This window comes from Beta vulgaris, chromosome 9 (assembly GCF_026745355.1).
Source record: "Beta vulgaris subsp. vulgaris cultivar EL10 chromosome 9, EL10.2, whole genome shotgun sequence".
Taxonomy (NCBI): Eukaryota; Viridiplantae; Streptophyta; class Magnoliopsida; order Caryophyllales; family Amaranthaceae; genus Beta; species Beta vulgaris.
The window spans coordinates 1,958,846-1,971,479 of NC_079210.1; the positions used below are offsets into that span (position 1 = coordinate 1,958,846).

Here is a 12,634-nt window from a genome sequence, read left to right on the forward strand (position 1 = left end):
CTTCCCCATGATCAAATTCTTTTTTCTTCTTAAAATGTTTTTGTCACGTTTGCATAATTAAACAAACTTAATAAGCATTTCTTTTAGGTAAAGGAATTCCATTGACGAGCATTTGACAAAAAAGGGTCAAGAAAGAGCACAACTTTGTATCTAGGAAAATTAAAGGACTTCCATTACTGATATGGATCCTGATTCTTTATTAATGTGGTTTTTGCTTTTGGAATTTTAAATTAGTGAGCAGCCTATATTTGATTAATGTTTATGATTAGGGAATCAAAGAAAAAGAAGATAATCACATTGGATATATAAGCATGCCTTCCCTGCTACTTTTAATTGTCAAGTAAGAGCCTTCAGAAATATAGCACTCTGATAACACAGGTAGAAACATAGAATATGGAAGTTTAATCATTAATGTTGTCGATTTTCGTCTCATTTACTCTCTATGATGTATATATTCGCTCTAATCTTAAGTTTTTATGTTGATGAACTGTGTTTTGTAGCATAATATCCAACAGTTTCAACTTTCAAGTCCAATATTTGTTCTTATAGCATAATGGAGTCGAATGATGTTGTGGAGGTCACTGGACAGCACCAAGTTCTATCTTCAGTTTCGATAGATGAAGTGATTGAGCAGAGTATTGGAAGCATAAACGCGATTCAGATCTTGCAAGCAGTCATTGCATCTTTACCAGCATTGTTTGATAGCCAGCAAACATACATTAGTATCTTTGCTCATGCTCAACCAACTTGGCATTGCACAGGTAGTAATAGTACTAGCAACATTTCCTGCAATTCCAATATTAAGTCCAACATATGCCGCGTTTCCAAGAGTGATTGGGCTTGGGATTCTCCCAACGTGCATACTTCGATCATATCAGAGTGGGATCTCGAGTGTGCTAGCTCATTCATGACTGGGTTCCCTACAACTTGCTACTTTGTAGGTTGCCTGTTGGGAGGGTTGGTGCTAGCCACACTTGGTGATTCATCGATTGGGCGAAAGAACCTTATCTGCCTTTCATCTCTAGTAATGTCGCTTGCTGCACTTGCCTCTGCATTCTCTCCTAATATATGGGTGTACTCTGCATTTCGTTTCCTGTGTGGGGCAGGTCGTGCACCACTTGCAAACTGTGCACTGGTTTTGGTGACAGAGAGAGTTGGCAAAAGATGGCGGTCACAGGTGGCTATGATTGGGTTCCTCCTGTTTTCAATTGGTTTACTAACATTAATTGGTATTGCCTATCTAACCAAGGACTCTTCCTGGAGAACCTTGTATCTATACACTACCATTCCAGGAATTATATGCACACTATTATGTTATTTCTTTCTCTTAGAGTCCCCTAGATGGCTTTTCATGCAAGGGCGAACCAAGGATTCCATGGCCGTCTTAAGAAAACTATCATCTAATACTCTTTCTTACTCTACCTCGATCATGAACAACATTGGTGCTCTACAAAAGACTCCGAACAACACTAGTTTGTTCGCGTCCCTTAACATACTTCTCAAGAAAAGATGGGCTGTCAAACGATTATCAGCATCTGTGGTTTTAGCTTTTGGCATTGGCCTTTTGTACTTTGGCATGTTCTTAGGTGTTGAACACTTAGGTTTCAATATCTATTTAACCTCAACATTCACTGCATTATTGTCCTTAGCTTCATATTTGCTCACGTTTCTGTTCTGGATTCAAAGATGCAACAGAAGGAGTTCATTGCTCGGATTCTGTGTGATCAGTGGAGCAACAAGCATAATCTTTGCTGTCATAGGAAAAAATGTTCATGTCAGTTTAACCATCGGGCTGGAGCTCGTATCACTATTTTGTGCCTGTATGGCTTACAATCTAGTACTGATGTATACAGTGGAGCTCTTTCCGACTTGTGTGAGAATCTCGGCCTCATCGTTGGTAAGGCAAGCGATGATTTTTGGTTCGGTGTTTGATCCGGTGTTGATTCTACTTGGAAGGCAGAATATGATTTATAGCTATGGGGTATTTGGGATCACAGTTCTTGTGTGTGGGTTTTTGGTACTTTGTTTGCCAGAGACAAGAGGTAAGGTGTTGTGTGATACCATGGAGGAACAAGAGTTAAGAGATAATAGGAGCAACTTGATAATTTGATTTAATTGCTCGGTTTGTTAAATTGATATATATTAGAGTTGTTTGCGAAAATATAAAGTAAATTTTACTTTTTAAACCGCTCGAATAACTTTTGTAGCGATAAATGGAGTAAGAGTGATGCTATTTACAAGCTTATTATATAAGATTTTTTTGGGAAACAATTTAAACATGTTTAAGGCAGTCTCTATTGTCCATCTTATTCACTTCAATTACACATTTTCGGTGAATATAATTTTTTCTTTCTTTAAATCATTTGTTTATATATTTGCTTTCAAAGCACCACCCAAACAAGTACCCTCTAAAATATACCATAATAACTTGCTTTCCGTGTAGTAATGGTAAATATGTTGATGGAATTTGGAAGCAATCTTTGTGTAGTGATATCGTTGATTCATGACAACAAACAATTCCTCGAAACTCAAAGTTTCTGCAACTACATTTTGCTACATTTCCATCCTACAAAACTTTATATTTTCGTAAATTAATTGTCGACGTACCAAGCTGCACTAAAGTGAGCACACTCGGATAACATGTACCACCTTACAAAGAGATTATTCAAACCAAGGTGTTTTTCTTTAATATAATGAAATACTTCATCTATTTTTTAGTACTAGTAATATTGAAATCCATCATATTTTTTTTTGCAACACATTGAAATCCATCATAAAACTTATAAAACATGATATAGATAAGTAAGATACCAAATAATTAGCCAACACTTAACATTTGTGATCATAAGCTAAACTAAATATGCATTTGGAATCATATAATGGAAAAAGTAGCTTAACACAAAAGATTCTTCGTTCCTCATTACAAAAATGATCAAAGAACCATCACACATAAATGATTCCATTACATGGAAAATGTTCACATGCACTTATTGATGAAGTATATAGCCCATTTGTCACGCACTACGTCGATTTCATCCGAGGTGAAGGGGTTTTTGCTAAGCGATTGGAACACCTGGAAGAAAAAGGCATTTGGAATTAAAAATACATCAGGAATTATACAATTAGAAAAGTAATTTGACAGTATAGATTTTTCAATTTCATTTATAATTAAAAAATGAAGAAACCAGAGAGAGGTGGTAGTTCAATGGAGTAGCACTCCAAATTTCAGGACATTGTTCAGGGTTTGAATTCTCATCTCAAAATATGGTGATGAATTTACTTTTGGCCTACTTAACTTTATACCAAGTGTCTGAACTGATGTACCCCGCAAGCTAGTAGCATATCAGAAATTGGTGACGTGCGGGGCTCATTTGTCGATTTCATCCATGGTGAAGAAACCTTTACTATGCGATCGGAATACTTGGAATGAAAGGGCAACCATGTATAATAACATATCCCAACGCTAAGAGTACCGCTAATTTTTGCAAATAATTAACACTACTTCCGCTTTATACACGTACTAAGAGATCAATATCTACACTTTCTACCAATTTATGCGAATAATTCACCAATTCTTGTTCTCATTTCATGTATTTTTGGTCAACAATGGTGAATTTGAGTTATTAGGAGCTTTTAAAGTCTAATTATCGTCTATTTATCTTTTTCTAAGACATGTTTTCACTTTTCATCCCCTCCACCAAAAAAGGCATATTTTAATTGGCCTATATTGCTTCTGACGCATTATTTAAGTTCATATTTTACATTTTTTTTGCCTAATTAAGTGATCATGGCTTATTTATACAATTCAATAAAATTTGATGATTAGCGTTATTAATAAATTTTTTGATGAACTAAGATGTATAAGAGTAAGATGTTACCTGCGGTAAATCTTGTGCATCTTTATAATTGGAGACCACATGGTCCATGTATCGCATGACATAAAAGCCGCACTCCGTGCTACCCGGTTGTTGAGCGCACTAATTCAAAAAATTCACATAGTAACAAGAAGTAAATTAGTAGCTTGTATAAGATAAGAAAACGGTGGTTGTGCACACTGTACTATATGTCGAATATCTACCTCAACATGTCTCCATGAAGGTTCTTTCACGCTCTTTACTCTACCAAAACGCATTCCAACACCTTTCCAAAGAATTGGCGCACATCAATGTTCATGGTTAGTACAATACAAAACTTCTCTCTAAAATCTTTGCAACTTGTTGGAAGCAGGTGGACACTCACGACAATTTTATATAAAAGAAGAGGAAAAATACATGCACTTGAATAATATTATAATCTCTCTTCATTTGTGAGTTACAATAAAATTAACAAAATCCTATGCATTTAAGGAAAAACTATTAACTAAGAAAATAAAAATTCTCCCTTTATTTCTCCCTAGAAAAACTCATTTCTCAAAATACTGATAGCTTTCTTATTTTTCTCATGGATGCGTTTCTATTTTTTTTATCAATGTCAAGTTTATTATCTATTTTTAACAAATATAAATTTATTCAGAATAGACGCTAAAAATGGAATAGTCTTACGTGTTCACGATCTCCTTAATCTTTAAGGTTCGAGGGACTTCAATTTTGACGGAATCAAACTGATAGATGTTGCCCGTGTTCACACATATAACGAGGAGCATCCAATGATGTCTGTTGCCAATGGCTATAGTCCAGCTATGCATAAAAAGATTATTGAACTTGAATTTAAATGTGACTATGCAAAAGTTTAAACATACGCTTCAAAAATTGGTGCCAAGATATAGTCCTTAGTTCTTGATTGAGCGAACACATTACGGACGTAAGCTTTCACTTCTCTTCGCTGTTCTCGATTTTGGACTCGGATGTAGTCTCAGGGCACATCCACCCAACTCGGTTATTGTCACCCAAATCATATTGTAGTGCCCTGTATGAAAATGAATTTGACAATTTGTATATATATTGTAGAACTAGCCAAAATAACGTCATATATATTATATATATATATATATATATATATATATATATATATATATTATATATATATATATATATATATTATATTTAGGCTCATGTGAGAATACCATAGTTATGTGAGAATACTTAATTATGTGAGAATAGATCTCTACCTTAGATCACTCTCATCTATGGTTGTTTTTAAACAAAGAAAACAAGATCACTCACATCTACTGTAGCTCATTAATCCAAAAAAAACCCACCGAATCCCAAAATTTCGTGCAACTTCTTCGACATTCCCAATTGAAGCTCGCCATTTTCATCCATGATTGAAGCTTCAACAACATCCAAAACTAGCAATTTAACCCCAATTAAAGCTCGAACAAGATTGCATGTTCTCCATTGCAGCTCCAAAAAATATTTAAAGTGGTAATTTTTGGAATTTTGAAGCTTAATTTTTTAGTTATTTGTCGAATTTGAGGGTTTCGTAACATGATTTTAGGATTTTTTAAGCTTAATTTCGTAGATGATTGCATTTATTAATCTGAATTTTATTAAACTCATGATTTTGGATTTTTTAAGCTTAATTTGTAGATGATTGCATTTATTAATCTTGAATTATATAAACTGGGGTCTCATTTTCGACGCGTGGTTCATTGGTGGTGGTGTTGTGTTGTTGTTGTTGTTGTGTTTTGTTTTGTTGTTGTGTTGTTGAATTTGCTTGATGTGATTTGATGGGTTTAAGATTTTGAGAATCTCTTGATGGTTGTTCAAGTAGTATTAGTGTTATTGACTATAAAGAGAAAATAGAAGATTTGAATCTACTGAATGGCCCCTACTGAATTATATTGGTCTGATATTCCATGGAAATAGTCGTATATGATGTAGAAAGCTTGCTAGCTGCTGCTCTGCCCATTTTAAATTTTGTGAACAAAGGAGAAATTGTGGTTTCAACTATACTCAAGTTTGAACTATACCAAGCTTGGAACTATACTCTTGCGTGCTCTTATCTTTTTGCCTAGAAATGTCAATTACTTGCTACAAGTGGGTTTGCTGTTGTATATTGCTAAGTAAAGTCCAGATAATAACTTTTGACAAATTTTAGTTTCATGAATCATGCTGTTGACTAGGGTGATTATTGATGATGATTTGGGTGGATCTAAAGGTCGGGTTTCCGGGGAAGGGGTTGTTGCTTTCTTAATAAACATTGATAGATGATTGAAAGTGAGAAAATGAGTGGGGAACTTGTAAACGATGGTTTATAATTTCATGGTGTATGATGATGTAGCTAATAAATTATTGTAATAAGAATATGAATGAGAAATTAATAAGTGATTGCTTTTTATTTTGAGGACAATCTTTAATATTGTCTCCTAATAAGAATAATATTGCCTTCTTTTGATAGTTTTGTAATATCTATTATATATATAATTATATGGGCTAGCTCAGTGTTCCCAACTTGTTAGTTTTTAGTTTATATAATTTGTTTATATGATTTTCACCAGGTTTTGTTTTGTATATCATATTTCAATGGAGGAAGTTGAAAGAAAAAATTATGTTCGTAAGTTTGGAAGTTGTATGTCTCCATCTGAACTTCACTCTATGATTGAAAATATGAGTTCTGAACAAAGACAAGCTGTAAGAGATATCGGGTTTGGTGTTTTTCTTGATGTGGGCTTTGGGGCTCTAAACAACAAGCTAAGTCTTTGGCTTGTTGAGAACTTTGAACCATATAGTCGTACACTATATGTACGAGATGGGAAGATCACGATTGATCGCGAAGATGTCCAAGTGACTCTTGGACTTCCTATGGGTCCTAAGGCTGTGAAGGAAGCAATGAAGGATGATGACAATGAAGAATTTAGTATTTTTTTGGAACAATGGAGGAGTATATGGGGTTTTGAGAAAGGATGCCCTAAAACTACAAAAATGCCGGAGACAATTCTTACTTTAGGGGCCGAAGATGATTTCAAGAGAAGTTTTGTGGTTTTTGTTGTTTCCTCGTGTTTGCATGGGTATAAGAATCAATTTTGCAACTACAAGATTTTGTTTTCACTCATGCACACAAATGAAATAAGTCAGATGGATTTGTGTCAATATACAATTGATTGTTTAATCGATGCAATCCTGATTTGGAAGAGAAAACCATATGTTTTTTTTACGGGATCTTTATTATTTCTCACGGTAATGACACTTTGATATACCCTATTGTACAATTTATAAAATACGCTTTTAGATCATGCTTTTCAAGGGATCATGTTTATATATGCTTGCTTCATTCTTTCCCCCAAAAAGGTGTATATAGAAGGTGTATATATATATATTTAAAATAAGCGATATTGGTGATGTATATGTAGTAGAAGTATGATGTACATATTGTAGAAATCTGATGTATATATTGTAGAAATCTGATGTACATGCTGTTTTGTCATATACATATATACTATCTATCTGTTTTTATCATTACTAATTCATTTTTATTGTTCAATAGTTATTCTACTTGGATAGGGTGGAATTAATTGACATCATGTTTTTAATATAACTAAATCTACCTCAATTTTTTGGCTTCATGATTTTACCATTCGTCGTCTCCTTACCTTGGTCTAGTTAGAGAGATTCTAGACCAAAATTCATGTGAGGTAAAGCCTTTTGGTCCTGTACCTATCAAGTAACACGAAGTCTGAAACTATTGCATTTGATCAAAAGGTTGATTTTACTATTGCATTTAATATATTATGTTGTTCGTAAGCATTAAATATTATTCCAGACTAAGTAGTGATATACTTTCATGGTGTACTTTCAAGCAATCCGTGATGTACTTTCAATCCATCTGTGATGTACTTTCAATCCATCTGTGATGTACTTTAAGAGGTCTCAAAATAGACATTTTTAAGATGTCCTATTTGTATAGTCTTCTTTAATTGTCTAGCGAAAAAAGAATTTCAACAACAACACTGTAAGTTGGTAATAGAGACAAGTGACCAAATTTGAATTATACTCTCTTGGTAGCCTATAAATAAAATGCAGTTGCATTTAATAAAAGTAAAATTTGTTCTGATTGTAGTTACATGCTACATAGCAACTGTAAAATCAATACGCATCAAGAAAAGAGCTTGGCCTTCCACTGCTCCATGTCATCCATTTTGAGCAACTGTAAAACCAAAGAAAAGAAGAAAATAAAATTGCGGCTCCTGTAAAACTTTCAAAGATGTTATTTTTTGCGTTTGACTAAAGTGATCTCACTGTAATAAACCGGGATCTGAAAGATTTGTACGTAATATTGTGGATATTATTAGGTAATTAGCAACATTATAGGCCATTCATTGCTAAATTTTGGATGGCTTTCGCTAGTCTCTTACTCATGCCTAAATAAATGATCATCTTTTTTTTTTTTTAAGGGATCAACTTTATAATTTATCAAGGAAAAACAAGCGAAAAGAAAAGTTGGCAAACTAAATGATAGTAACTGATTATGTACTATGCATCCAGTTCATTTACCTTGATGGATGTCATATGTGAAATGGAACCAAATAAAATCGAAAGGTCAAACACCAATTTTCAAAAAGTTAGTTACAAGCTTACAACCATGGTACAGAGTATAAGGTTATGAGTATCTACAATCAAACAAGTAAAAGCAAAAGAAAAAAATTGAAGAAAGAACATGCTACTTCATGTGTGCTTAGCTCGACTGGGGAAAAAAAATAAAACATTATCTGATATTCAATATGCTAAAAATAAGAAGAAAAAATTAAGCGAGATACATATAGCTATCTTCTGCAGTTGAAACTTAATTTTTTACTTGAAGTTCATAAGTTAAGAATAGGTGTTCAGGAAAGCAATCAAAATAAGGAACTGAAATTATCAGCCAATAAGAATATTTACCTTTGAGAGAACTCAAATCTGCTTGTCAATTTCTTAAGCAATTCCTGAAAAATACATTAAAAGGTTTTAAGTCACTAAATGAAGAAAGGGATGACAGAAGAAATAAGACTACAGTCTCCCAACAGTCAATCCATTCTCACAAATTTTAGAAAAGAGCAAAGTTAAATTTAGGTATACATAAATGTAAAATTGTATTACAGCAAAATCTAATCTTATCTTATAAACTGTGTAACCACTCTTCGTGAGCCTAGCGGCTAGAAACGCCATCTTAAATATTGTAACTCGTTCGTGGATACTATCTAGTATCTGCTTTGAGTATCATTCCTATACCAATTCATCCACTGTATATTCTATTATATAAAGGTAGCTGGTAGCATCATCTAGTGAACTGAAAATTGAGCTAGCAGCAGGCACTCTCCAAACAAAATTCCCTAGATAGGACTCTAGCTCTGCACCCCTCTTTATCCTGAATCCCAACACTGACTTACATATGAACAACTCTTGTTTTATAAAAGGTTCACATGAACAAAAATTTCTCATAAGTATTACATTAAAGGGTTTATAATGATCAAGTGACTAGGCAAGCAAACCAAAGGAAAAAAATGTTTATTTTTTGATAGTTGTACCACAAAAGATCTGGCACGTATGTCAAATGCACAGCTTTGAGCATTAATAGCATAACTGAAAATTCGAAAAAGTTTATTTCACGAAAATACATAACGGGATATTTTCCTTACCTATACATAATACAAGAGGGTCAAAGTAGAGGATGTGAATAGTGTCAAAAGTGAACATGGTACAACTATTAAAAAAGGAGGAAGTACAAAGTTAATATAAGAGTTCTCCTGTTAGCTAAAGCTCCTACATTCTACTCGGAGATGTATTCTACGCCGAAACCAAACTAATAAAAGATCAAATACTGCTGTCTTCTCTTTCTAAATTAATGCAGTCTCGTAATAGAGCTCAGGTAATGGCTTGATAAATTTTATGGTTCAGCAGGTGTTCAATTTCCCCGGGTTATATTGTTCTGGAAACTGGCTGATTATTCTCACAAAACATTTCAGGATATTTATGGGGTTCAGAAATTGCAACAGGTTTCAATGAAGTCAAATTTCTTGAATAGGTAAGCAACATGAATGCTTATTTTCCTTTCTGCTTCATACGGGATACTTTGAACATGTGCACATTGACAAACAATATTTCACATTTGACTAAATTTCTTATTATATATTAGTGGGAATATATGGCCAATATTCCTTTGATGTACATTGAAGATATTAGAACATTGGTCCTTTGATGTACATATCTCAGAACATTGGTCCTTTGATGTACATTGAAGATATCAGTGACGTACATTCAAGCCATCTCTAATGTACATTCAATCCATCTCTGATGTACATCGTATATACCAGTTGTTTTTTTATTATACTCCACTCTATCATACCTTAGTAATATGAACCAAGTAAAAGTAACATTTAAGGACCGATGAACATACTAGAAATCGATAAAATCATAATAGAAATGAGTTTGTAGTTACCTTAGATCATGAAGGTATCTTTGACGGACAATTTCAAAGGTCATGGTATCCAAGCTCTCCACAAGCACTGCATAGCCTCTTTTTCTTTTGATGTTGCTAAATTGACTTCTCCCTCTCTCCCTTTATCTTTTTTCCACTTCTAGTGCCACTTCTAGTAAAAAGCTTTCCACATGACAAAATTTGGATAAGCGACTAATTGAGTTCATAACTAAGTTCAGATTGAATTTATGCTGTTTCATATTAATAAATCTATAGTTTTGGCCTTCATACCACCTGTACATACATCACAGGGGAAATGAAGGTTGAAACTCTCACTCAATAACAATACATCCTAAAAAATCTAGTTTGGATCAACTGTTGGACATACATGAAAGAATCCAACTCTCACTAGGTTTATCAGAATCATATTAATTAGTGGCCTTAGAGAAAACAAATAAGTGTCATTTGGTCCGAGATGCATCATCATTTATCAACAAGACCCAGTTAAAAAAAAACCAGGAGATAGTATATGAGACAAGACAATGAAGCCAACCGCCAGAGCATGTTGACATAATCTGTAACAATTGATTTCAAGCATGTATCCAGAAAGATGAGCACGATCTTCTCCATAATGATTTGACGATATTATCCAGAAAGTTACCTGATATTCGTAATATTTGCTAATAGCCCCATCGTAATGCTAACTAACTAAAAGTGCTAACTAACTTTTTCTAAAAGAAAGACGGAAGCATATTGAGCTAGCTAGCTCGTAGATACTAGATAGGCTACCGTTCTTGAACCTACAATTTTATTCTGTTTTAAAGAGACCTCCATGATTATTATACCTCATTTGTAGTGTACTATTACTCTTCTAAACTTCCCATTTCACTTCTCTTCCAATACCTCTATAACATTTTCTTTCATTTAATAAATTGGTTTCCTTCTATCAAATATAAATTCCCAACTTGTACTTATTATTTCCTTATTAGTGTCCTTGAGATTTAATGTACTTGTAGTGTAGCACTGATGTACATATAGTAAATATATGATGAACATGGCCGAACTGATCGATCTAATCGTACCCATTACCCAGCTAAACAAAACACAAAGAAATCAAATTTTTTAAAAGCAACCCACTTGAACAAAAGTTCCTCAGCAGTACACAACCACAACCACAGAACAAAACGATATATCTAGAAGAACATGAACAAAAGTCCAGTAACATTCCATCACCATCAAGTATAGTCTATGAAATACCTAATTTCCGAATAAAAGATGTGAAAACATAGCTTATAATTAGGGAATCCGTGAATTAAGAGTAGAACACAAGTACATCTATTCTAAAAAATTCAAATTCCATGAATTAGGTTTACTTCGTACCTGATGATGATTGAAAAATCAAAAAGAATGAGCAGTACCAAAAGTGACTTGATGTAAGATCTTAGAAAAATTTCAGATTTTTGTTTGCAATCAATAGATCGATGTGAGAGGTATGAGTCTTCAATTTTCCTTCATGTGAAAGGTACTGTTCACGCTTCAATTGAAATGTTGCCACGAAAAGAATGGTATTGTTGTTGGTGCTTTGGGCAAATCGCAGCCGTTAGGTTTTGTATGATCTAACGGTTGTAGTTTATTCTCATATATTATTTTATTCTCACATAACTCTTCATTCTCACCGGATCCCGACTCTATATATATATATATATATATATATATATATATATATATATATATATATATATATATATATATATATATATATATGACGTTATTTAATTGACGCTAGTTCTACAATGATATACAAATTGTCAAATTCATTTTCATACAGGGCACTACAATATGATTTGGGTGACAATAACCGAGTTGGGTGGATGTGCCCTGAGACTACATCCGAGTCCAAAATCGAGAACAGCGAAGAGGAAGTGAAAGCTTACGTCCGTAATGTGTTCGCTCAATCAAGAACAAGGACTATATCTTGGCACCAATTTTTGAAGCGTATGTTTAAACTTTTGCATAGTCACATTTAAATTCAAGTTCAATAATCTTTTTATGCATAGCTGGACTATAGCCATTGGCAACAGACATCATTGGATGCTCCTCGTTATATGTGTGAACACGGGCAACATCTATCAGTTTGATTCCGTCAAAATTGAAGTCCTCGAACCTTAAAGATTAAGGAGATCGTGAACACGTAAGACTATTCCATTTTTAGCGTCTATTCTGAATAAATTTATATTTGTTAAAAATAGATAATAAACTTGACATTGATAAAAAAAATAGAAACGCATCCATGAGAAAAATA

The 12,634-nt window shown here is 33.6% G+C and overlaps 1 protein-coding gene across 1 annotated transcript; it reads left to right on the top strand.

The window, feature by feature from the left end:
• The first annotated feature begins 158 nt into the window (after positions 1–158).
• On the top strand, positions 159–2,113 carry LOC104902662 (organic cation/carnitine transporter 2). The gene is made up of 2 exons (XM_010690518.3): positions 159–378; positions 501–2,113. The coding sequence occupies exon 2, from the start codon at positions 554–556 to the stop codon at positions 2,108–2,110; it is 1,557 nt and encodes a 518-aa protein (XP_010688820.1). The 5' UTR covers positions 159–378; positions 501–553; the 3' UTR covers positions 2,111–2,113.
• The last annotated feature ends 10,521 nt before the right edge of the window (positions 2,114–12,634 follow it).